The sequence below is a fragment of the Halichoerus grypus genome, chromosome 9, assembly GCF_964656455.1.
Source record: "Halichoerus grypus chromosome 9, mHalGry1.hap1.1, whole genome shotgun sequence".
In the NCBI taxonomy this organism is placed as follows: Eukaryota; Metazoa; Chordata; class Mammalia; order Carnivora; family Phocidae; genus Halichoerus; species Halichoerus grypus.
The window spans coordinates 140,477,541-140,505,517 of NC_135720.1; the positions used below are offsets into that span (position 1 = coordinate 140,477,541).

The following is a 27,977-nucleotide window of genomic DNA, read 5'->3' on the forward strand; positions in this document are numbered from 1 at the left end:
TAAATAAAACAAAGATCTATTTACTCAAGAGACAGTAAACTTTCATATTTCAGAATGAGCACTGATACAGAAATTAAAAAAAAAAACTAATGCTCATAGTTTGATCAAAGCACAAATAATTTTCCTTACAAAGAGAAGCTCTAAACATAAATCACATAAAAATGATAAGCACAACTTAACTTTTACTTACATCAATAATCATCACCCATTATCATTGTACGTAGTAAGGATTTAAGGCACAAAAGCAGCAGCGAAGCAAAAACCAGGGTGAGTTTTCTCCAAACTTCTTCGGATACGGACTCTGGTCATTCCCTCCTCCCATTTGCCATGACATTTGCGGCAATAACTCAGTCACTCAATTAGACTGTGTGGTTTAAACTGATCAACTACAGAGAAACTACAGAGAATTCATGTGGTCCCATTTGTAGACTGAAGCTAAGTCTGTTGTTGGCTCAAGTCAACGGAGCTCCATTACTCACCTCCTGATTTTACAAATGCTTTACGGTTATCCAGACATTTTAAAATCCCTTCTTAATTCCCCATATTTTACAGGATGTCATGCCTCTTCCAAAGCGAGTTTTCCTTCTTCGTCGACATGTGGGGACACACTTTCATGCTCTCTCCGAGTCACTTAGACTTCATGGTAGGAAATACGCAAATTTTATGTGGTAAGAACAAAAATCAGACCCATTTCCATACTGGGATAATTTCTGGAAAGCAAGAATCTTAGAGTATTTACAAGATTGATATTTAATAACAAAGAACTGCATGTGCTTGTCACCTTAGAAAAACAGACTAACCTTAAAAAAAAGGAAAAAGAAAACAAGAAAGTGTTGCCACTCCAGGATACGACAGTCGCTCAAGGACACTACAAAGCTTCTGCACTGAATTAGAACATTATAGATAAAGTGGTAAAATAGTAAGTCAGCCTTGTATTCTATTTGTAGTGCACCTCGCTACTTGGTACCAAAGAGAGTCCTCTATGCATTGCTGTAAATCACGTACATATATTCACCAACAGTGATAACCTTTTGACAGAGTCTCTGTTGGTGTGACATATTCTGCACCTAACGCATATGGTAGTTAAGTCTGGTAACAAAGAACTAAGAGACTGTACTCTGTCGTTAGGTCAGGAAAACATGATGACCGATCTATCTGCAATCACCCCTTCATAGAATGAGTTTTTCATTAGAATTCCGGTAGCTTTCTTACTTTGAAAATTTTAAATCTTTTAAATCCTACAGGAAACAATTTTTAAAGCACCATGATATAGATCATTTCTTAGCGTTTCCTCTCTTTACACATTGCTTCTCTCAAAAAGAGTCTTATTCTATTAATAACGCAGGGCCTGAGGAGGCCCATTCAATAAAGTGTGTGAGTGCATCTGTAGAAGTATTTGATATGTATATGTGAATATCTATATATTCTCTTTCTGTTCAGATTGGCAACAGTTCACATGGGATGCTTTCTCTTTAGTAATTTAATCTGCTTTTAAAAATTTTGCGTTGCTACTTATTGAGCAAAAGTGAAAGGACAGAGCTAATTCTTTAGGAGAGTCAGTTAATAACACAAAGAAGCCTTCCTGATGTTCTGTGGCCACAATTCTGAATACACAGATGTTTCCTAGGTGAATGAACTTTATTCTTTGTGTGTAAGATAGGTCATTTACCGAAATTTTCCAGGATGTTGGTTTATGAGCTATACGCTGGAAAAGCTAGCATGAATCAGTTCACATTAGTATGGCTTCAAAACTGTGAGCCCGCAGAGCTACCTAATGGACTCTGAGCCACACGGAGATAGGATGGTTCTGTCTTTACAGACCATAGCAGGAACCAACCAACTCAGATTAAAACGGGAGGCATGAGAGTATCATGTTCTTCCTGTGAGTCTGGCATTTGAATATTCCCCAGGACACATAAGGGGAAAAGCAACATCTTAATAAGTGGAAAGTCCTTCTCTGGCTATAGAGAAAAACAATGAGTAAAAAGTTATCACATGGCCATAATATCATGCTGTGTAACTAGAAATCCATGGATGCTCAACAGATATTGAACAGAAGCTACTGAGCGAGATGATGTCCTTAGCATGAAAATGACGTTAGCTAAAAATCTGTATTTTGCTCTGCAAAACTCTAATGTTCCAATTCAACTAAGAAACCAGTTGTTTACGAATGTCTTACAACCCAATTAAGCTTGAGAAACGAGTTCCATAAAACTAGAACGAGGGGGTCTGTCCCCACAGCCTCACCAAGAGCTGACATGGAGAAGCATTCCACTGGCTTGCACATCAGAGCTCCGTGAGTTTGTCACAGCATCCTCTCTGCTGGAAACAATACTTGCAGCCTGACCAAGATCTCTTCTGCTCACTCACATAAATGCTCCCCAGATCTGTCCATGAGTCCAGCTTAACTGGTGCAGCTAGCCTGCCACGGAGACCACGACTCCCACAGAGAACACGTCCACACATGGGGGGTGAATCAGCTTTCCTTCTTCGTGCTGATGTCATCCTCAAAATGATGTTCACGCTTCCCATTCTCTGTGAAGGATGTTTTCCTTGGTTAGACAACATATTTCATTTTTTTTTTTAGTAGTATGTGTTTACAAACAGTTTTAAGGTGATGAGTTGTTGTTCATCCCCTCAAGATAGGTCATAACATATCTTGTCAACAGGTGGTAAAAATGCACATCCAAGAGAAGAATTATATCCTGATTTTTTCCATTTTTTGCTAGAGTTAACTGTGGCCTGTCATCTTCCTGAAGTGTTTGTATATTTTGTTGTTCATGTAAAACAACACTGGAATTACTGAGATGACTCTTAAAAAGGTCCTGAAAACCTAAGCTTTATAGTATAATGAGGAACAGAAGAAAAAAAAAAAATACAAGATCTCTTTTAAAGAAGGAAAAAAGAGAAACTCATTAAAGGAAGAAAAGTGAAAGAATCACCTTGATAATTAGTTATAATTTCTTGCATTTAATTCCTGATTTCTATAAACTATTGAACATCATTAACCCCAGGCCCAGTAATGGCATGGGAATTTAACATCAAAAAACCAGCTAGCCTATCTCCCTAGCAACACAAGATTGTTGCTTGTAGTTTACAGCGTTTCATATTGTCCCCTTTGAAAAAAATAAGCCTACCTGTAATAAGCACATTCTAGATTTTATACCAGAAATATAGAACACCCATTCACAATTCATCCTCCCAGATCAATATACCCTTATATCACCATCTCGTTCCAATACTGTTACGTTGTAGTCTCCATTTATGTTTCCTATTTGTAAAAAATATTAAAATAGCTGCTAGGAAAAAAAATACATTCATTTTCTGTAGTATTATTAAGTGCTTGATATAACTACCTTTATTCCAAATGGCTGGTTATGAAACCTGGAGGGGAAGAAAATCTTTTAACCTTATGATGAATAATGAATTCTACAAAAGCACTAGAAGTTTCCTTTCAAATTTATAACATCTACATAATTAACAAAAATATTCTTCAATACGAGAAAAATATATTATTTCTATATTTAAGGAAGACCTGCATCATCTCTTAAAAACTCAGAAAACTAATACAATTATGTTTTCCCCATATATACCCAACAAGGCCGTTGTGAGTTCATTTAATTAGCCCACAAAACTGTAATAAGAAACTGGTTTCATCATGACAATTTAAACATTTTTCAACAGTTTCTATCAGAGGGCTTCTAATTATATAGGGAGGAATCTGCTTGAAAGTCTAAATATAACTGCCCATTAAAATAGACATTTGCTGATATCCCTAGGGGCAAAAATATGACAAGGCTAATCCTAATAGAAATAAGGCAAAAAACAAGTCAAATGCAGTCTTGGGTTTTTTGTTGTTGTTGTTCTTTTATAAAAATCTGGAGAGAATTCAGTCTTTAGACTAGCCAATATTGAGTTTTCTAACAGAGTAACATGATGGAGAAGAGATGGGTATTATTGGTGACGGTAGACTAGATCCATGAAAGTCCAGAGGATATCAGAACTTGCAAACTCTCCAGCCAGGCTCAGTGACTATCATTGGGTGTTCCATGGTAAAATTCCTTCCTGAGCATGTCATTGAAGCCATGAGGATGAAAACCTGAAGCACTTGAGGGACAGGGGGGTTCCCAGATGAATCACTAACACACTGAATGGAGACTTCCTCCTTCCAAAATGTGCTCTTTTTAATTTAATTTAATGGATTTGGGATAAGGAGGAAGAAAGGAAAGAATATCAACAAGTCAAGGAAACATTTCAATCTACTGCCATCTCTGAAACTAAATTACAATTTGTTTATTCAAGAGTTTATTGCTTTAAAAAAAAAGTACATGCTTTCCTATTATCATCTCTTTAAAATTCTATGCCTTCCTAGATAAGTGCTTTAGAATAAGCTCCCATTTAATAACCCCACTTCTAAATTTATGGACAAGGATATAATAGGTGTGGTCCTATCCTTTTTCATCGCTTACCAAGACAAGTGGCCAATTGTCATCCTGTGCAACTGTCCCTCTATCCCTCTTACTTAATTTTTCTAAATGACTTTTACAAATACATCCCATGAAAAGAAGCCACTCTCCTTTAGTAGCTACTCAAAATTATCTAGTCTTTCCATTAAGCCTCTAATCTTAGAATTCCATAGGTAGTATTCAATATTGTCACATTATGTTCAGCAGTAACTACATCCTTATTATTCAAGTATTATAACCCTTCATTTTCCTGATAATCAATACACTCTCTTTTTTAAAAATTATCTATGCTACCACAGCATAGTCCTTGTTTTGTTCGTTGTTCTCATTTTCTTGCGGACTCGTGATTTTTACTTCTGGTCTTGGTGGTCTTTGAGGGTCTAAGTCAGCCTGGAAGAAAAGATACCAAAACAAAGATATTTAGCTCTTTAGTCCCAAAGGTCATAAAATTCACAAGGAAAAGAAATGACTCCGTATTTCAGGTAATCATATAAATATTCAACTAAAAATAGTTCCCTGGGCCCGTCCCTTTTGTGTTCTGGTTGATCATGACCCAGTGGACATGTCATCCTCAATGCCTTACTTGCACAAAAGCCCTACCTGGGACCATAAGAGCACAGACTCATTGCTTGTGCTGCAGGCTTTATTTTTCTCAATTTTTTTTCTTTCTTCTTTTTAAAGATGTTATTTATTTAATTGTCAGAGAGAGAGAAAGGAGAGAGAGCACAAGCAGGGGAAGAAGCAGAGGGAGAAGCAAGCTCCCATGTGGGACTCAATCCCAGGACCCCGGGATCATGACCTGAGCTGAAGGCAGATGCTTAACCGACTGAGCCACCCAGGCGCCCCTCAATTTTTTTTTCTTGATTTCACTTTAAGTTTTTCTTTTCAACAGCATATTTATACTTTTCATTTCAACATTTTCAGAGAAAAGTACAACAATTCTACCTCATGTCACATTAACCCAGCCCCATACCAGTTGTTTTTCTGTTAGTTAGAGCTCACAAATTCCTTGTGAATATGGTACCAAGTACCCTCAAGTATCAGACAGATAAGGGCAGGAAGGAAACCAAGTACAGAGGCAGGATTTCTCCAATGGCATGTACATCCCTGTGCTTGGACTTCTTTTATGGTATTAAGGATCTTGTCTCATTTACAACGAGTCCTTCTCCCACTAGACTGAAATCCAAGGGGATGGGATTAGAATTCACTGGTTTTCAAACTCTGCTCCATGGAAGGCTGGAGGCTCCATGGCCCTCGTAAGGGCCACCAGAGTGGGGACAGGAGGACTAGCTCCAAGGCCCCTGCCCCTACAGCCATAATTTATGCTCTAAAAATGAAAAAAAAAAAATACTGGGACTCTTATTTCACATTGTTATCTCAGGAAGTGTCTCAAATAGAGCACGAGCTCAATCAATGTCCGTCGCTTGTGGTGCGTTTCTCCCATGCTCCCTGCTGTCTTCCTGTCATCCCAGCACCCTGTGCCTAAGAACGGCTACAGGGCACAAAATGTTTCATGACAAACTGAACGCTTAGTCATTCTAGAAGTAAACAATCCTTTTGAAAAAGTTAATTTTTAATGTATAATTTAGGATTCCTATGGATCTTGTTTTTCGCATATTTGATACGCTTCAAATGTCCCTGAATGAGCAACGGAGGGAGAATGAAAACAAGATGCCTTGCCATTAGAAGAGAGATTAGTCAAGTAAGATTCAGTCTCTCTGTGGGTGACCGCTCTGCTTCAGCATTTGCAGGGTTAACATCCCTAACTCATCACATAGCAGGTACTTGTTCATTTGCAACCCCACAAGTTTAGACTCACCGTCAGTACATCCCCAGAAGACCTGTACTTCACATTATATGACCTTGATCTTGACTGAGAGCCGATTCTTATAAGAGGCCTATTTTTAAAAGTTAAATTTACAGAATGGAAAGATAGGCAATCCCTTCATTTCTGTACAACTGTTTCAGGTTATAAAACTGCAGTAAAACCTAGAGCACTGAAAGAGTACATACTTTGATCTTATGACCGGGGTCCCACATAGGATCTGCACTTTGATTTCATGCTGTAGACATTCATCAAAGGCAACGATAACGAAGGGTTTCATGAAGCCGACTCTTGTAGTTACCATATCATGACAACGAGGACACTGTCCTCTACATTACTGTGCTTTCCAGATGATACCCCCAGATAAACCATTTTGCTTCCCTTGAGAAAGTGTATGTGTGTGTGTGTTCCTTGAGAAGTTCATTTTGTTTCCTTATTGAGGGAAAGGGAATCATGTAATGGACTGATTTCTAATTTAGCTACAAACTTCAAGATATGAATTTTCGCTCAATTTCAGTAACTATGTAGAATGGCATATGGGGAATTTCTGGCTGACTACAACTGTGATTCCCTCACCTTGAGGAAAGATGAAACGGGAGACACACTGAGTGTTTTCACTTAGATGTTGAGAATGTTTTCATATAAACCAGACAACAGATTACAGACAACTCTGCTGGTTATTAAAACCTGGCCACAAGAAGGTTTTGCTATTTTACCATTACTAAATTTGATCCCCCCTAAGCAAAATAAAACAGATGAGTCAATAATAAATCATCAAGAAAACCACACTCATGACACTGGGTGTCAGGAATGAAGACAGCAAGGCCCACTTGAGAGGTTACAGCCTGAGGGAGGTGGACCCTGACCAGAGGGATAGACAGGAAGGCTTCATTCTCAAGGACGGGAAGAAGGCTGTGGCTACCTCTTACACTATGACGTTGAACTTGAGCCTATTCATCAGTCTCTAGTTTAACCATCCATCCTCTGGAAGAATGCCTGCACGTGAGACTATCCTGCTGCAGGGCCCCTGGTGGGAAAACAGGCTAGAAGGAGGCTTTACCATGTAATTCCTTACCCTCTCTGTATAACAAATAAAACCATATCTTATTAAGTGCCTGGTGCATCGAATGCTTAATTCAGTTAATCCATTTAATGTGGACTAAACAAGTGAAACTTTAACATCTCCAGAGTACAAAGAAGTCACCCATGACAGAGGGGATGTTCTTTCTTTCATGTCTAGATCTCATGGCCTTGATGTTCATTTCTTGTCTGTACCTTCCCTGATATTAAATTATTTTTATTTGTGTATATTTGTTATATACATTCTCAGGAGCCTCTGCAAACTCTGTAGAATGAGATAAGGGATGGATGGATGGATGGATGGATGGATGGATGGATGGGTGGGTGGATGAGTGGGTAGATGGGTGAAATGGGTAGATGAGTGGGTGGATGTGTGGATGAGTGGGTGCATGGGTGGGTGGGGAATGAGTGGATGGGTGGATGGCTGGGTGGGGAATGAGTGGATGGGTGGATGGCTGGGTAGGTGAGTGGGTAGATGGGTGGGTGGGTGGGTGGGTGGATGGGTGGGTAGATGGATGGATGAATGGACAGATGGATGGATGGCTGGGTGATTAGTGGGTAGATGGGTGGGTGATACTGGGTGGATGGGTGGACGGATGGATGGGTGTGTGGATGGGTGGATGACAGGACAATGCGTGGATTCTCTGACAGGTGGATGACCATACTTTTAAGTGCCTGAAATAATATAGTCAAGTAAATGGTATTGAGTCCTTCCCTGCTCAACAGTAAGTGGTTTCAACACAACTCTTAAGTGCTTGAATAATTCCCTAAGTGCATGGGCGTGTGCACCACACACACATTCACACATGAACACAAGTGAGCAAAAGCAGTAGAAATACCTCATCTTGTCCACTGCCAGCTCCTTGCGACTTTACTTCCTCATCCACTGCCTCCTGAGGCTCAGTATTAACCTGATCCAGCTCCTCGCCATTTTCTTCATCGGTGCCTCCATTAACGCGGGTGGGAGCCGCCTGCTCCTCGCTGTGATCCGGGACCCCCTCGATTTGCTCGGAGGCATCTGTAGCCTCCTTCTCTCCTCTGTCTTCAACTTCACCATTCATTCCCGAAAAATCTTCTTTCTGCTCTGCATTCTTGTTTGCTTTTTCTCCGTCTTCTTCCTCATCTACTATTTCCGCTGGTCTCTGGTGGGTCAGAATGAATAACAGATAAAAGTAAGCAGGGCAACAGAGATTTTCCACTGCACGTTATAACGACGCGATGAGGATTATACTGCAGTCACGTAAAACTTCCTCACACGTGTGTAGTGCTCTGCAGCAGATAATGTGCTAACCTTTCCTGAGTACCTACTGAATGCCACTCTTCACAGGGATTTTTCCTCATTTGCTCCTCACAACAATCCCGTGAGGTTGGTATTATTCCCCTTTTACAGGTGAGAAAACTAAGGTACAAAGAGACCAAATATCTAGCCCAAGATCCCGCTGTATGGAAGTGGACAGCCAGGCCTGGACCGAGGCGTGTGACTCCAGGACCAGTGCTCATAAGCCCCGCGGCAGAGACGAGGCCAGACTGCAGGGCCTTTGGCCAATACAGAGCGGAGCGTCCGGCCCAGAGGAGGAGGTTAAAAAAAAGTCTCTGTGGAGAAGTCATCCTCCTCATCGTGACTGCCTGGTGTGTATTTAGATCTCTAAATAGAGAAAGAGGGCAATGGTGGTGGTACCAGGACGTGAAGCCAGACTTTCTAGCACCAAATGTGGACCTCTGCCCACACAATGCCTGGGGCCTCACAGTGTATCTCAGAACACAAACACAGTTGTGCAGGTCCAAGGCCAAGAAACCCTACGTCCTTTCTATAAAAATGAGAAGTGCTCAAGAATTTATGAGCTCAAATTAGTCGTTTTCCAAGTTATTTGGATACATGTAAATCTGATTTAAAAGACAGCAGGAGGCCGACTTCCAGAGCCAAGACTTTGGAGAATAGCCCGGCTTCAAGCCCTGGCCAGGCACTTACTGGCTGTCACCTCACTGCTTGTAACATGAGAAGAGTCCCCACTTGTAACATGAGAATATAATAAAACATCCGGGGGGAATGAAGGAGAGAAGTGACATGCAGTGCCCACCACCGTATCTGGTACATCACATCCTAAGAAAACACTAGAGTCGCTTCCCATTTGTAGGACACGCTCTGTCTTGGAGCCCTTAGATTCTTCACTGCCTGCAATAAAATAACAGCTTTTCTTTTAAAGTATAGTATAGAAAGAACACAGGATTTATTCTAAGTTAGGACCCTAGACCTGCCTCTTTCTGGTTGACACTGGACAGGTCACATGGTCCTCCAGCACCTGTAAAATGAAGGTCTGAGATGCAATTCACCCTGACCGCCCCCACTTCCAGCTCTGGACGTCCATTCTCCTCAAACTGCTCAGATGCCTGTTATGAGGTCTTAATGGTCTTCTTGTAAGAGTTAATGTAATACTCTCCATTTTTGGAAGTAAAGAAAAAAGAAAAAAAAAAAAAAACGAAACAGAGTGGAACCAAAAGTTCAGGGCAAAACTCCACACAACATTATTTTGAAGAGGAAAAGAGTTGAACCATGAAGTCTTATATTCTGCCCAAAATAGAGTCTCAGTTTTGACCGCATGGTATCAAAGATACACTTTTAAAAAAATGAAAGAAAAAAAATTAGTTGTTCTTAAGATATTCCAATAACCATGGCGTTTGCCATCATGCAGCTTAAATCATTGTACAAGCGAGGCTGGGTCTTCCACATTTCCATTCGGATGCTTAATGTCAAACAGTGTGGGGCCCCTGCAATCCCTAAGCTTGCTGCCCAGGGTGAGGCCCTTGGGAAGGCTGAATGCTGGACAGAAATGGGCATGTAGGGGGGTGGATCTGCCAGATGGTGCCAAGAGAAAAGACAAAGATTTATGAATTGGAACCTATAATGCTTGGGAAGGATGTATAAGACTGAAATGAATGAAGGTGAGAAAAACCTCCAATTTCCAAGAGGCAAAACAGTATGCTCACATGCCCACACCCTGTCCCACTCTGTCTACAGAGAACACTCATAAGCCAAGGAAGAGTCTGCTGAGCAAGAAGATGGGCGCTGTCATCATGAAAGCAGGGGAGAGGAAATGTCCGGGGCCAAAGGTGGTGTGGATGCACCCCTGAGCAGCAAGAGCTTTGAGGGGGCTTCCTCAATTGGACCCTAGGGCAGAGAGGGGACCGCAGATGGGAAAGAGCTAGAACAAGGAGCCGACTCAGAATCACTGTGGGCAGCTTCCTACTCACATGTCATGAGAGGCCAAGAAAAGGCCGGGGGGTCTCAAGCCCAGAGACCACAAGCTCCTTTCTTAGGGACTCTGAAGGATGTGGGGGAGACTCACTGTGTGACCCTAAAAGACATCTGGAAGGCTCGGTCACCGTGATTCATGAATGGGCCTGGAGTACCCATCTGTGCTGAGCAGGACTCTGGATGCTGGGCATTCAGAGACAAATAGGACAGGAATCAAGGAACTCAGACCTAGGCAGTCACAGGGCACATTGTAACATGGCCCGAGGAGAGAAGTGCCCAGCATGTGGGTCAGGAAGGGGACCTTTCGTGGTGGGCATGGCAGCCTGCCACCCGGTCTCGGTCATGGCAACCGATGCAAGCCTGCGGGAATGCTGTGTGCAGGTGGGGTCCATCCACGGAGCCCCTGGCTCCCATCGGTGCTGAGTGTCATGCTCTGTGCTTACGTGCTCATCATTTCGTGAAACCCTCCCAACAACCCTGCAAAGTACACCTCTTATGTCCTGCACACACATCTGGAAAAGGAGAAACCATGCACCACCTTCAGCATCATGCGGCGGCGACCACGCAAGGCGAGGATTTGAACCCCAGGCGAGAGTTTGCCCCCAAGCCCTGGTGTCCTTCCTTAAAGAAATACCATGAGAGGCTTCTACTTCACACTCGAGTGTCCTTCCAACGGCCAGGAGGTGTGACCCCGCAATATGCAGCATTGCTTTTAACATTGAAAGAATTACCGACCTGAGAACAAAACATTTCTGGATTTCTACTAAAGACTTCTGGTGTGACCCAGCGAGGGAACGTTATAAAGACGGCTAGGCAGAGTCCCCGAAGCATTACATAACAGAACTCCGGAAACACTACAGCACTGACGGCCACCAGGAGCGGAGTTCTTTTTAGACTATTTCTGAGAATTGGATGATTGTGTATCACCCTGCTAGAAACTGTTAAGTGCACCTAACTCGCCCTATTCGGAGCAACATCTGGTTTTGGTTTTAAAGAGAAGTTATACAGAATTTTATAATAAAAAACACTGAATGATAATAACAGAGAAAACCCCAAATTTACCGTGATCATTTAGGAATGTAGACCTGTTTCTTGTCTCTCTGAGAACCTATTACGAGAACGTACTGACGTCTGGTAAGGTGACTACTTCTGCGCCACAGAAGTCTGTCTTCCCTTCCTGAAATCTGGACGTATGCCGAAATGTGGCAAAACGGGTATGAGTTGGCTCTTAGTTTTTAGTTTTGTGCTTCTCATCGTACCCTTTTTCTTCACTCCCAATTCCCAAACACATATACATTTTTGTTCTTCTTTTCAGGCAGGCAGCTGGGAGACACCCTAACCTCTCTCCAAGGAAGGAGTCGCCCCGCCCTGAACGCAGGTTCTGTTCTCCCCCCCACTGTGGGCGCCGCCGCGAACACGCAGTATTACTCTTGCATCCCATTGGGTCTGTTGTGCTTTCCCATCATGGTTACCTCACCGTCATCACAGGAAGCCGCGTCGGGTTAGCTCAGCTTTACGAAATGCAAGATTAAGGTGCTATGCTACCAACTGGATCAATTTAAATAAGACAGTAACAGGAGTTTAAAGGTTTATAATGCTTTAAAATACCCACAGTGTAGAACACAATTTATTATTACTACGACACTACAACTCAGGCCAAAAAAAAAAAAAAAAAAAGATTCTGCTATGACGGATCTGTAATGAATAAATGAAAAGCAATGTGCTTTTGGTGTAATCTCCTTTGAAGTAGGCATTAAATTATTAAAGATGTTTCCAGTGCATACATCAATCAAATCATCCCAGGAAGGAACACTGGGTTTCACACCCATATACACACACACACACACACACACACATAAAATCTATACCATGGTGAGGACCTGCAGAGAAGCAAAAGAACACCCCTTCCACAAGACAGTGGGGGTCCATGGTGGGAGGAAGACAGGAGGGAGATTCAGCAAGCTGCACACTCCCTCAGTCCTTGCCCTCCTTCTCTTGCTGCAGAGAGACTCTCCGGGAGGAGGCCGGTGCCCCTCACACACGCTGACCTGACGTTCGGCCCAGGCAGCGGGACGCCCACAGAGCAGAGTCCACTCAGATGAATGCCGTTCTTAGAGGGCCTTGGGATCTCCCCTCACAGCCAGAACAGCTCTTCCCTGGGGGGCAGGCTGTGAGTTAGCTCCACGTAAAGCCAGACACAGAAAGTCACTTACTGTATGATTTCATTTCCACAAAACATTCAGAATAGGTCAAACTATAAAGACAGAAAGCAGATTCGTGGTTGCCAGGCTTGAGGAGAAGGGAGAATGGGGAAAGGCTGCTTAACAGGCAGGAGGTTTCGGGGTGCCTGGGTGGCTCAGTCGGTTGAGTGTCTGACTCCTGGGTTTCAGATCAGGTCATGATCTTGGGGTCCTGGGATTGAGCCCCGTGTCAGGCTCCTTGCTCAGCCAGGAGCATGCTTCTCCCTCTCCCTCTGCCTCTGTCCCTGCTCGTGCGCTCGCTCTCTCGCTCTCTCTCAAATAAATAAATAAATCTTAAAAAAAAATAGGCATGGGGTTTCCTTTTGGGGAGATGGAAAATGCCCTGAAATTAGGAGTAACAGTGGAACAACACTGTGAATGTTCTAAGGGCCACAGATCTGTATATCTAAGAATCGTTAACGGTTAGTTGTATGTTAGGAGAATCTTCAATTTATTCTCTTCTCTTTCTTTTTTTTTTTTTTTTTTGAGAGAGAAAGAGAAAGGGAGTGCAAGCACGAGCAGGAGGGGAGGGCCAAAGGGAGAGGGAAGGGAGAATCTTAAGCAGGCTCCACGCCCAGCACAGAGCCCATCGCAGAGCTCGATCCCAGGACCCTGTGATCATGACCTGAGCCAGAATCAAGAGTCAGACGCCTGACCAACCAAGCCACCCAGGTGCCCCTCTGCTTCAACTTTTTTTTTCTTTTTCTTTTTTTTTTAAATTTTTTTTATTGTTATGTTAATCCCCATACATTACATCATTAGTTTTAGATATAGTGTTCCATGATTCATTGTTTGTGCATAACACCCAGTGCTCCATGCAGAACGTGCCCTCCTCAATACCCATCACCAGGCTAACCCATCCTCCCACCCCTCAGTTTGTTTTTCAGAGTCCATCGTCTCTCATGGTTCGTCTACCCCTCTGATTTCCCCCCCTTCATTCTTCCCCTCCTGCTACATTCTTCTTCTTCTTTTTTTTTTTCTTTCTTAACATATATTACATTATTTGTTTCAGAGGTACAGATCTGAGATTCAACAGTCTTGCACAGTTCACAGCGCTTACCAGAGCACATACCCTCCCCATTGTCCATCACCCAGTCACCCCATCCCTACCACCCCACCCCCCACCCCAGCAACCCTCAGTTTGTTTCCTGAGATTAAGAATTCCTCATATCAGTGAGGTCATATGATACATGTCTTTCTCTGTTTGACTTATTTCGCTCAGCATAATACCCTCCAGTTCTATCCATGTCGTTGCAAATGGCAAGATCTCATTCCTTTTGATGGCTGCATAATATTCCATTGTATATATATACCACATCTTCTTTATCCATTCATCTGTCGATGGACATCTTGGCTCTTTCCACAGTTTGGCTATTGTGGACATTGCTGCTATAAACATCGGGGTGCATGTACCCTTTCAGATCCCTACCTTTGTATCTTTGGGGTAAATACCCAGTAGTGCAATTGCTGGATCATATGGTTCTGCTTCAACTTTTAAGGAAACTGTATGCCCCAGCCCCTGACCACCAGGTAGAGCTATGTGGCCACCTCTCTGTATCTGCTAAGACGCCCACGGAATGTGCCGCCTAACTGAGGAACCAACCTCTGGCTATCGCCCTGCTTTATTCTGCAATTATACTTCAGCCAGTCGCCTCCTGGTAGGAAGTCACTGGTGGTGCCCAATGACTGAGAGAGCTGAGTGAATGAACTAACAAATAGAGCTGAGACGAGCAGCTTACTTAGAATTAAAATACAGAGGGGCACCTGGGGGGCTCAGTCCGTTAAGCGTCTGCCTTTGGTTGAGGTCATGATCCCGGGGTCCTGGGATCGAGCCCCGCATCGGGCTCCCTGCTCAGCGGGAAGCCTGCTTCTCCCTCTCCCACTCCCCCTGCTTGTGTTCCCTCTCTCACTAACTCTCTCTCTGTCAAATAAATAGAGAAAATCTTTAAAAAGAAAAAATTGATTCTATTAAAAAAAAGAATTAAAAAACAGAAAGTGCTAGAAAAATATTCCTAGTCCCCCTGCCAAAATCTTTACAACTACGTAATTTCCTCAAAATCCCCAAGCAGTTCTCAGGCTCTGTGCATTTAGCGGGACCTGCCCTATGGCCGGGTGCGGGAACAGCCGCAGCCAGCCAGGCACCCCGTCAAGTCAGGGAGCAAGGCTCGGGCGCACAGAGTCCACGTTCTGCTCCCACCTCAGAGAACCCTGGGAAGATCCTGATAACGTTAATAATTTAGGGAGAGAGGGGTAGACACAAAGCCAAAGGGAGGGGCTGGGGGGTTTGGGGAGGAAGGAGCAGGGATCCCAAAGGAAAAGGTAAGACTAAGGAAGGGCAATTCATCTTGAGGGAGGTGAGGGAGGAGGAAGAGAAACGGAAAGGAAAAAAAAGTCCTTTTCGCCAGGTCCAATCACAGGGTCCCTCCTGCAGATAAGGAAGCGGAGCTGGCATGCGAGACCTCGCCCCTCCGCCTGGCAGAAGCCAGTTCGCAGGTGGTCCCGAGAAACCGTGTGCCCACCGGAGCAAGAGGGACTCCTGCACGAGATCTAAGACTGCCGATTGCTGCGGGGGGGCATCGACGGCCAACGTCAAGTACACACTGTGCGGGGGGGGGGGGCAGCTGTGATTCTGCTCCAGGCCAGCGACATCCCCGCACACGACCCCGCGTCCCGGCAACGTCACCGCACCCCGCCCCGCGTCCCGGCGACGTCACCGCACCCCGCCCCGAGTCCCGGCGACATCACCGTCCCGAGTCCCAACGACGTCACCGCACCCCGCCCCGCGTCCCGGCGACGTCACCGCACCCCGCCCCGCGTCCCGGCGACATACCGCACCCCGCCCCGCGTCCCGGCGACGTCACCGCACCCCCACCCGAGTCCCGGCGACATACCGCACCCCGCCCCGCGTCCCGGTGACGTCACCGCACCCCGCCCCGCGTCCCGGCGACATACCGCACCCCGCCCCGCGTCCCGGCGACGTCACCGCACCCCGCCCCGCGTCCCGGCGACGTCACCGCACCCCGCCCCGCGTCCCGGCGACGTCACCGCACCCGGCCCCGCGTCCCGGCGACGTCACCGCACCCGGCCCCGCGTCCCGGCGACGTCACCGCACCCGGCCCCGAGTCCCGGCGACGTCACCGCCCTTGGCCTGATTCCCCGCGAAGTCACCACACCTGGCCCGAGTTCCCTTTGGAATTTGAGGGTGATCGCAACGACCTCACAGGATTGTAGGAGGGAACAAATAGGACCGTGCACATAAAAGACCACCGTAAACTTAACGAGCCATATACGTGTTTATTACTGTTAGCTCACCACTGAGTGGACGGAGTCCAGAGGTTGTCCGACGGAAGGCTCAAGCACAGGGTCTGCACTAATGAAACTGCTCTGGCGGGCCACTTCACGAGATGTCCCTTCTAAATCTCATTCACATGAAAACAAACAAAAAATCCTATCAGGACACTCAGCTACCGTCTTCCCCTTATGGGTTAATACAGTTAATTGCAGGCTGAAGTTGGGGCGCCTGGGTGGCTCAGTCGGTTAAGTGGCCGACTCTTGATTTCAGCTGGGGTCTTGGGATGGAGCCCCACCTCAGGGACGGCACTTAGCGGGGAGTCTATTTGAGATTCTCTTTCTCCCTCTGCCCCTCCACCCACCTGTGTGCTCGTGCTCTCTCTCTCAAATAAATAAATACATCTTTTTAAAAAAAATGCATACTGACATTTAAACTTCTGGTCTATTGAGACTGTTAGGCATGATTTGCATAGACCATCATCTTTGATCTTGGCTACGCAGGTCAGGGTTCGCCTGGCATGTGTTTTTCACAACCAATTTGCCATCCAAGCTTCGTTTGTTTCTGAACTGCTATACACTCTCAGAAGTAATACAAACACGCCAGCAAGAGGCACCAACAAGGCTGGTGCACGTGAATGAGGATGTACATTTGGGTCACGCCTTCGTCTTCAGTTGGGGGGGGCAGGCCGGCGGTAGCCAATTAGGGGGATGATAATGACAGAACTGTAGGTAGCACATTAAGCTTCTCAAAGTACCTTCACAAATATTTTCTCATTTTTCCCGAGCAGTAGGCGGGCAGAGTTATCCCCATTATCCAGAGTGGGAAACTGAGCCTGAGGAAAAGTCAAGCAACTTGCCAAGGGTTACGTGACCAGTGGGTGATATCTTTCATATGCATTAAAAAAAAATAATAAAGATTCTAGTTGAGGGACGCCAGTCCCAGTAGTTTATAAACTGGTCACCATGGTAACCAGGCACCCGCCCAGCCCCACTCTTCCCATGGGACAGACTGAAAGACAGAGGGACTGGCTGGCTGAGCTGGGTTCTACCCCTCTGCCTCTCCTCTCTCTACTCGCCACCAAGCACCTGTCTGACAGACACAAGACTTCAAAAGCTGACTCGTCCAGTGAAAATTAGCCTTTTGATTTGCCTGGTAGACAAATCCCACTTTCTCACTCTTTGGGGCTGAACTGTGTCCCCTCAAAATTAACATGCTGGAGTCCGAACCCCCAGTACCTCACAAGGTGACTCTATGTGGAGTTGGAGCCGTTAAAGATGTAATGAAGTTAAAATGAGGTTCGCAGGGTGGGCTGTGACCCAATATGACTGACGTCCTCATAAGAGATTATACATACAGAGTAAAGACTATGTGAAGACACAGAGAGAAGACATCTATCTACCAGCTGAAGAGAGAGCGCTCAGAAGAAACCAAGCTGCCGACACCCCAATCTCACGATCCCAGGCTCCGGAGCTGTGGGACGGTCAGTGTCTCCTGTTGACGTCACCCAGTTGGTGGTACTTTGTTCCGGCGGCTGAGCAGACCACGACGCTCACCAGGTTCCACCTTACCTCCCTTTCCCTCCTCAGCCCCACACATAGTCATGTCCATATTCATAGTCTTTCCTCTCTCTCCCTCTTTCTCCTTTCCCCCGTTTCCCTAAAAAGCCCTTCAGCACAAACTAGGGAAGTGGGCTCCTCATGAAGGGAAGAGGGCTGACTCGATGTGGTGGGGTGGGGAGGGCAAATCCAGTCCTTCCCAGACATGAGTACTGGGGGCTGGAGAACGTCCTCCATGGAAGAGGCTGAAAGGAGCCCTGTCCCCTGCACCACGCCATGAACTCATTCTGTTCCCTCTACCTTCACCCGGAATGCTCCTTCTTCCCCTGTTAGACCCACCTTCTCTTCAAGCCTTCCTGGCTCCCTCAAGCAGCCGGCACGCCTTACCTGTGCCCTCATGAGACCTGTCAGATCTCCTCAGTACACTGTACCCACGGTGTGCGATTATTCGCTATTTATGTGATACGAAAATAGTGGGCAAAGATGCCTCGAATGATATTTGGAATGATTGTGGAAAAATGGGGCTCTACAGAGGCCCTCTGGAAGGTTCTAGAAGCAAGAGCTCTTTCTTATTCATCTTTGTATCCATCACCACATTTACCATGGTATTATATAGTCCTTGTCTTGACTTAAACACAAATACGCATCCTACAGGCAAAAGCCAGTGCAATATGTGCCTTTGGGAAGGGACAGATGACGGTGACAAGGCTCGCATTTCCTGGGCATTCTCCAGGTACCTGGTCACGATATGGTCAGAAATACACCACTTTGGGAAGGCATTTTCGGTTAAAATTTCTAATTGTAAATAGTACCTTGAAATAGTACCTCTTTTTTATTTTTAATTTAAATTCAATTAGCCAACATATAGTACATCATTGGTTTTTGGTGTAGTGTTCAATGATTCATTGGTTGCATGTAATAGTGCCTTTTTAAGTGAAAATGGTATTTTTTTATGTTAAAAAATACCAATTTTATTGAAAGCTGGGAGAAAATAGGATTGACTGTCGACAGAATGTTGTTTAGCCATAAAGACAATCCTACAAGATTTATTCTAATTATGGCACCCTGCCATTCTTTATTAAGAGTCGTGTTACAGAAAGGAGACACAGCATAGCAAAGAAAACAAATCGGGAAGATGCTTTTACCTATGCTTCAAGTCTTCTCCCCTGAAGAAGGGGATTTACCTTCTTCCTTACATTTACCTCAAATTTTAGCCAGCTTGTGACTAAAATTTTAAGAGAACCAGTTTTCGGGTAGGAATCGTTTCTCCAAAGAAACACACCCATCCTAAAATCCTAAAATCTCAGGACTAGCTGATGCCCATGAGGAGCTGTGGAATCCTATGTCCTGTGTAACACACGATTCCTATGCTTCGCTGGAGTCAAGAAAGGGCATTCATTAGACCTTCTCCATGACACTCACTAAACCGATGCATGTTAATAGAACAACAAGGATCGCAGAAGTCACTCAAACGATTCCAGCCTCACGGCCTCTCTGACATCAGGAACATCCCCAGCAAGGCTAGAGTAACAGACATGTTGCACATATATGTACAATTACAGACAATATGTACCCTTAAACATACAAGTTTTTGTGAGAAAGCTGAGAACTTTTTTACCTTTCAAAAAGCACGTTACTTAGGGGCACCTGGGTGGCTCAGTCAGTTGAGCATCTGACTCTTGGTTATGGCTCAGGTCATGATCCCAGGGTTGTGAGATCGAGCCCCTGCATCGGGCTCCACGTTCAGTGGGGAGTCTGCTTAAGATTCTCTCTCTCACTCTGCCCCTCCCCACTCTCCCTCTTAAAAAAAAAAAGCACATTATTTATCACAAGAAATTTGCTCTTACAAAGTTCCACTAGAAAAGTTCCACATTTCTCCTTAATATAACACCAGTGTTGGTATTCCAAGTGCCTTCTGCCTGCATTCGCTTATATGCATATCTTACTATTTATTTCGTAACAGACAGTCTGAGATAATGGTTGATTTGTATGGCAAGTCAGGAAAGGTCTGGTAGTTATTAGCGCTGCCTGCGTCCTAGCGGGGACGGCTCTAAGTATTCAGGATTCCTAGAGAGTGTGCATGCGGTGACTAAGGTTAACTCGGGATTCCTGAGTGGTGAGAGGAAAGGAGATGGAATATGGAAATCATATGGAAATGAGTCACAAAATGTCGAAGGCATCAATTACTTGGATGGTATTCACGGACAGCTGGGGCTGCTCGAAGGACTTGCACTTTAAACTCACATCACCCCTTTGACAGTCACAGCAGCACCCAAAATTAGAAACGGGAAAGGCATCGAAACAGAGACCAGAGCTGATGTCCCGCCCCCTTTAGCAGTAAACGTGGATTTGTCTTATATTTACGTTGAAGTTCCCTGAGGAATATATGTTAAGGTTTAAGACCCTGGCTATCTGAGAGAATGGCGCAAGTTAGAACTTTCTAGTCAAGGGACCCTCCCTGACCACCACGTCTCCTCCCCAACCCCCCCTGTCACTTCCTCCTCCCCGAAACCCACTCCACCAGGAAGCGGAGATCAGCACCAACAAGGAACAAAACGACAAACCTGATGTCCGCTTCTCATGTAACATTTACTACATTCGTGCTTCGGGAAAGAGGGAGGGTTTGTTTCAGGCTCTGGGTGGAAGGCGTTTCTGTGGAGTTCGGGCATTGGTGCTGCAGACGCCGAAGTCACCCTACTTGTTTTTATTTCTGTTGCCACGGAAACTAAAAGTCATCTCCTACGCAAGTTGAATGAGGTGTTTGGAAATAATCAGTTTCAATTTTTCATGATAGCAAAGTACCGCTTTCTGTTTTCAGCTTTCACAGAGGGGGAAAGAAAAATAAATAAATAAAAAGGTTCAAATGTGGTTTGAAGTACCGTGACCTACAAAAAAAGGGGGGTTTATGTTCACAGGTGCGACCCTGCAAGGACACAGTAGGGTGAGGCTCTGGCCAGCCACCTGCTGAGACCTGGCTCACCTGAGCCCACAAAGCTCCCCCACGCTCCTGAGACATCCAGGAAGACAGAATACACTGAAACTTATATTTAGATAGCATGAGAACATTTTAGTCACCATTAGAAAAAAAAAATCCCCATTAAGTTCTCTCGCTTTAGAAGTAAATGTTGATTTTCTCTCACATCAGAAATCCCCGAGGGCTACATTTTAATTTAACACCATTTCCATCAAGTAAACAGAAATCTAGAAACGGGATGTCACAAAGAGCCTTGCTGAGGATGCACGGGGAAATGAGGAAGCCAGGTCACCCGTATCTCAACTCCTGCAGAGGTGCACGAGGCTTGCAGCAGCAAACGTGAGCACGATTCACAGAGAGGATAGGACTTGAAAGAATGGTGGAGGTATTGTTTGTTGGAGATATTGTTCCATGACGGCAGTGACAGCCGAGGAGCCCTCCACACAGATGGGATGTGTTGCTGTTTGTGGGAAAACTACAAGTCCCTAAGCTCCCCCATTGCCCTTCCTCGAGGTGTTTGGAGAGAACCTCTTCAACAGGCTGCGGCTCTGTGGGAATGCAGGGCTTTGTGTCTTCGATGGCAAAATAAGGAGTTTGCACCCACATCCCTTCTGGTTTTAAACATCTTATAATTCTTATTTTCACAAATCCATTCCATGGAAGTAGACCTACGGGTCTGGTCAGAAAAACCAGCCCCCTTTACCTTTCTGTGTCTTTTATTACACGTGAAAAAGTAATGCAGAGAAGCTCTCCATCTAGCTTGCCTTTCCTAGCAGAAACTGCAAGTGGCGGCCGATTCCCCATAAGCAGCAGGTCGGGTAAGTGGTGGGACCACGTGAGGGCACGGAGAATAGGACTGTGTCAATGGGCATCTTGGGATTTCAAACCTCTTGTTTCTGGTTAGACTACAGATTTTTTTTTTTTAAGATTTTATTTATTTATTTGACAGAGAAAGCACCAGCAGGGGGAGGAGCAGAGGGAGAGGGAGAAGCAGACTCCCCGCTGAGCAAGGAGCCCGATGCGGGGCTCGATCCCAGGACCCTGAGATCATGACCAGAGCCGAAGGCAGATGCTCAAATGACTGAGTCACCCAGGTGCCCCGACTACAGATTTTTTTTTTTAGTGGCATTATGTTCTATATGTGTAGACAAATAATCACAAGCTCAAATGCCCCTGGGAGCTGGGCAAATGACAGAAGTGTGTAATCCAGGAGCGGTGTTAGTGACACGGCGTGCTGGGGTCTGGGGTGCACTGAAGAGTACCCGGGCTACTAAGGAGATTCTGTAAGCCCTGTGCCAGCCAAGGAAGAATCTCTTGTAGGAGATTTGGTCACAGGCTGCCAGTTTCTCATCATTAATGGAGATTCTATAAAAACAGTTTATTTCCCCTGTGATGAATTAGTGTGGAAGTGATTTCTGGTTAAATACAGCAAGTTGAACAAATGTGAGGGTTTTTTTTTTCACTTAGCTCCCTTCTGACGTCCCTCCAAATTGTCAGTAAAGGCAATTTTTAAAAAAAGGTGAACCTGTAAGGGCACAGAGGCCTGGAAAGGAAATAACAGCCACAAAATTTGGGAAACAGTAAAACCAATGGATATGGGGCCAGTAAGAGCAGAACTGATGCTGCTAAAATTTGCTCCTGTGGGAGGAGAAGCCAAGAAGCAGACCTCTGCCTGCTGAAGGACCTACAGAAAGCCGAGGGACTGGTGGCACCATCTATCTCTGGAAGACGGGGTGTAGGTATAACTAAAAATAGGGGAACTGGCTTAGAGTCTTTAAAAGAAGCGCAAAGATTCCCAAGATCCCCTCCCTACCCTTAAGAAATACAGGAGGTTTCTTCTCTAAAGATGTTGAACTACAGGGGTGCTGACTCAGCACAGCTGAGAACAAGAGCACCATGGGCACCATACTGAAACCAAGAAGAATAAATCTCTTTACCTAACAGCAAGATCCTCAAGCCCCCGTCCCATAGTCAGATCCCCAAATGCTCACAGTCAGGCTGACACCCAAAAGATTCCATTCAAAGGAAACAGACCAACCCAAAAGAACAAAGAAAAATGGAGATCTGCCAATGAAATGGCAAAAACCAATCACGTATTTGCGGGAATGAAACTCCCGCAACCCGAGGAGCTGAGCCTATGCATACAGAATTTCCCTAACGTTTCACCCTAAAATCTAACCAGACATACACCTTAAATTTATACAATGCGATATGTCAGATATATGTCAATTAAAAAAAAAAAAATCTAACCAGACAGCCAAAGAACACCTCTAACATGGAGACAGAGATCAAAACCTAGAAAGAAACAGAGAAACTCAGAAGAAACAAGAGATATTGCAGGAAAAGAAAGTTTAAAATAATAGATGAATCCTTGGATATAAAGGAAGATATCACATCCGTAAAACAAGAATAGGAGGCTACAAAAATGAACATTCAGAGAATATGAAAGAGCTCTTAGAAATTAAAAATATGATGACAAGAGAAAAATCAATAGATGGAAGATAAATGCTGAGGCTTTTTGATTTTAAAAGATGTAGTGTATGGTGATTAACATAACATAATAAAAAAAAAGATGTTGAGAAAATAGTAAAAGATTTATAGAGATGGAACATAGGAGAGATAAGTGGAAGGTCAGTCTAAGAAGGCCTATATCCAAATACTTGGAGTTCCAGAAAGAGAGAAGTAGGGAAAAGGAAACTGTCAAAGAGATAGTTCAATAATTTTTTTCCAGAACTGTGAAATAAACATTTCCAAAATTAAAAAGCCCATTGAGAGGGGTGCCTGGGTGGCTCAGTCAGTTAGACATCTGACTTTGGTTCAGGTCATGATCTTGGGGTCCTGGATTGGGCCCTGCATTGGGCTCCCCACTCAGAGGGGAGTTTGCTTGTCCCTCTGCCCCTGCCCCCACTCCTGTTCTCTCTCTTTCTCTCTCTCTCTAATAAATAAAATCTTTAAAAAAAAAAAAAAAAAAGCCCACTGAGTACCCAGTCCAGTAAGCAAAAAGAGCTGCACCAAGGCACATAACTGGAAATTTTCAGAACACCAGACACGAAGAAAAGACCCTAAAAACTTCCAAAAAGGGAAAAAAGATTATTTACAAAGGTTCAGGAAACAGAATGGCATCAAACTTCCCAACTGCCCTTCTGGATGGAAAGGACAACTGAGGAGTGGCTTCAAATTCTCAGAGATATCATTATCTCACCTCAAATTTTATACTTAGCCATACCTATGATCAAGTTTGAGTAGAAAAAAAAAAAGACATGTGCAGACATGTAAAGTCTCAAACACAGTGTGCTTCCCAGAAGGCCACTCGGGGTGAATTCCACAACAAAGGAAGGCGTGACCAAGAAAGAGGAAGATGTGGAATCCAAGGGAGAGGAGATCCATACCCTGAAGAAGTGAAGGAAATTCCCAAGATAATGGTCAAGAAAAATCCCAGGATAACTCTAAAAAGCAGATCCAGAGAACACCTAACCAGCTTGAGGCCGATGACTGATGTGTCCGAGAAAAAGCTGAAGGTGAAATGTCGTCACTGCACACGCTTGTGCACACCAAGAGGAAACCCACCGCCTGGCAGAGTTTAGAGATGGCTTGGTAAAAGCTACACAGAAAGCTAAGCCAATGAATAAAAAAAGGCAATTACTGAAATAGGAAGGAGGAAAAGAGTGTTATGCAAGAAAGGAAATGTAATCGCAGTCCACTCTGTGGCTCAACTAACAATAAGGCTGATGTAGTAAAAATAACGTAGAGATTAAATCCTGACTCGGCCAAAAATCATCATAAAATGAGGGTGGAACGAAAGAAGAAGAGGGTCGTGCATGTCTGTGTTTGTGTGCGTGTGGCCTTATTGGGGGGTGGGGGAGGAGAGTCGGTAAGAGATTTAACCAGCCATCTTGCACAGTCATTAGAGATAAAGTTAATCGTATCTAAACCTGAAAACTAAAATCAAGAAAGTTATTTTATCAAATTTGAAATGTCACCTATTTAAAAGGATCTCCATTAGTTTATGTACCTCTCAGAATTAAAAAAAAAAAAAAAGCCAATTAAACTATGACATGCAATCACTCGTAAGACCCAAAGATTTCAGAGGCATTAAAATGGAAGGGAGGGAAAGGATGTATGGTTTAGAAATACAGTGGTGTCTTCTATGAGAAAGAGCTGAACTGGTTCAAACGGGTTATCTCTGTGGTCCAGGAATCCAGGTGGGGAGGGGTGAGGCACGTGGTTGCTACTTTTGTTGTAATCTTCGTTAAACCTTAAAAAATATTGTATGTGTCACTTTATTAATGGTTAATTAAGTTTTAAACAAACAAGGAAGAAGAGTATATAGCACAACCTCCAATTAAAAAAAGCTTTCTCTGCTCCAGTGTTCATGACACAGCTTAAAAGCTATTTAATGAAACTACTTAGCATAAAAACATCTTGTAATTCTCATTATTTTACTATTCAAAATCAACTACAAATGGATGAAGAGAGCTATAAAATAATCCGAAACCCTCGGAAGTTACTATCCCCATCTTCTGCCCTCTTCTCTCCAATGGAACAAAATCCAAATATAACTTCTTTTTTGCCTATTTTATAGGTATTTGTTTGCTTGGGCTTCTGAGATGGTGGGTTCTCCTGCCTGATCCTTACTTACTAGAGGCACTTTACTTTTACATAACTTTCTTGCCTCCTTAGCTTGGAAAAGCATCACTTTATAAGTGATACATGAGTCACCCGTGCCGAAGTGTAACCACAGTACTGGCTAATCACAACTTGTTCTCCTGCTTATGAGAAACCAGACTGATTTGGAGTGTGCATGCAAAAAAAACCCCAAAAAACAAAAAAAAAACCCTAATTTTTAAAAGAATACTTTATTCTTGTTAGACTTAAACTCTCTCCTGAGAAAAGATATTTATTCTCCCCAAATACATTTTAAAAAACATGCCATTCCTCAGTTTCCCCGGGGGGTTGGAAGTAGTCTTAGATCCAGGATTGTCTAAAAAAAAAAAAATGACAAGAGTCTGAACGTTGGGACAGAGTTCAGCCATGTTCTTGGCTGGAATGAGTCCGCATTTACATACTTAAACACACCAACACCGTGCAGTAGAGGCAAGGACTCTGGAAGGTCTGAAATTTTACCCTACTTACAAGCTTACTCATTAGCCTGCTGTGATTTCAGAGACGTGGCAGAAGACATGAGACTCCTGGGTGAGAGACAAAGAACTTCATTGCTCACGACAATAGCGGAAGCCAGAGTATCACCAGGGGCACCCACTCCCCGAGGCCCCGTTCCCACAGGGCAATGGGAAGGGGGGCCAGGAGATACAAATAGCAGCTTACAATCCAGGGAAAGAACCCAATCTTCTTTTTCCGAATACTTTTCTTGTGCTAAATACACATAACATTTACAATTTTGACTAATTTCTTTTTTGTATTTGTTCATTTATTTTAGAGGGAGAGAATGCATGCGTGCAGGGGTGAGAAGGGCAGAGGGAGGAGGAGAGAGTCTTAAGCAGACTCCACGAGCCTGACACAGGGCTCGATCCCCCGACCCTGAGATCACGACCGGAGCAGACACCAAGAGTTGGACACTTAACCGACTGCGCCACCCAGGCGCCCCCAATTTTGACTGGTTTTGAGCATACAGCTTGATGGCACCGTATCTTTTATAACGGATACTAAACCTCGCTGGCCCTGCACCACAGGAAGACATTATCCTTATGACACTGGACAATAAACAAACCCGGCCTCTTCTCCATGCCAAGGGTTCTCATCTCAGTCCTATTAACATTTTGGGCTGAACAACTTTTTGCTGCGAGGGCTATCGTTGCATTACCAGATATTCTGTAGCATGCCTGGCCGCTTCCCACCAGCCGCCAGGAGTACTCCCTCAGTTATAACAATCACAGAATGTCCCCAGAAATGGCCAAACATCCCTCAGAGGCAAGGCTGCCTCGAGTTGAGAATGATTGTTCCGGAGGAAGTCACTAGGTCTGTCTTCCGAGCTTATTCAAAAGATAGTCCAAAGCAAAAAAAAAAAAAAAAAAAAACAGAAAAGAAAAGACAAGATAGTCCAGAACAAAGGCAATCTGTCCTTCTGCTCATAAGATATGCAGAAACACAAGAGATCCATGGAGAATTGGCTCCCGGCAATTTTTACTTCTAAAACTTGATCTGCTATTCAGGCATGGATACATTACTTGGCCGATTACACATGATATTTGCACACACACACACACACACACATGCCCTTGCCCGTGGCCCTTTGACTAAAATTATAACATGAGCCATTTAGATGATAGGGAATCAGTCCAAAGAAATTAACTAGGTATGGCCCGAAAGGGAGTGTACGTAAGTGTCGTTCATAGCTGAGCCAAGTAGTATATGATGACTACATTTCCTTTCCTGTGCAGGAATTTTTTTCCTTCCTTAAGCTAATAATTGGCTTTTTGGGGCTTGGGGTTTTTGTTTTTATTTTTTGCATTTAATACTCTTTCCGCAGATCACTCATACAATTTGGAATTGGACAGACTCGCATTCAAATACAAACTTCTCTATATAATGGTACAAGCTTGGACAAGCAAGTCCACCTACGTGAGCTCAATTTCTTTCTCTACATAATGCAGGGGTGATAAGACCTGTGTTTCAGGGCTGTCATCACAACTATATGAGATAAAAGTACCTAGTAAGGTGCCTGGCACTTGGGAGGTACTTAGTAAACAGTACCTACTGCTTCATGAAGAACACCACGAGAGTACATCCACGGAGCTGTTCCTAACTATCATGGAGCTTTACGCTAACTTCTCCACACCCTCACTTGGTTCTTCACCGTATGGATAACACAGCTGCTGAGGATAGGGAGGATAGGGAGCAGAAGGTCAGGAGGCCACAGAGAGAATGACTCTGACACCGGACCCCGTAAGCATCTCTCGCCAACCACGTGCACCAGCCAATTCCTGCCCTATTACCAACGGGGGCAAAGAAGAAAGGCGTTCTGACCTTTTGTTACCGGGTTTCATTTCCTTCGAAGTGACATCAGTGTGTTGACATTGCCCAGCTTTCGCCAGTCTGTTTACCCAGAGTCTCTGCACGCTCGCATGTTAATAAGCTAACCCTCTCCAGTCAAATGAGAAATGGAGCTCGGCAAACACTCAGCCAAGGCTGTTCAGGTCGCGTCAGAGACCAGCTCCTTCCTTCTATCAGCTCCCCTTCCTGTGACACAAAACTTACAAGTAACGAAACCCCTATCACAGGTTTTGAAACTTGTTAAGTGATTAACAAAGAGATTTCTCTTTTGGCAATCGCG

At 44.4% G+C, this 27,977-nt stretch overlaps 1 protein-coding gene across 1 annotated transcript in view; it reads right to left on the reverse strand.

Moving 5' to 3' along the window:
* Positions 1-3,610: 3,610 nt before the first annotated feature.
* The window catches only part of DCDC2 (doublecortin domain containing 2), a 147,540-nt gene continuing 123,173 nt past the window's right edge, over positions 3,611-27,977 (reverse strand). The window contains exons 9-10 of the mRNA XM_078054422.1: positions 8,211-8,513; positions 3,611-4,856 (exon numbers count right to left, since the gene is read on the reverse strand). Coding sequence (XP_077910548.1) covers positions 4,752-4,856; positions 8,211-8,513 — 408 coding nt within the window. The 3' untranslated portion in view covers positions 3,611-4,751. The remainder of the gene's footprint in view (positions 4,857-8,210; positions 8,514-27,977) is intronic.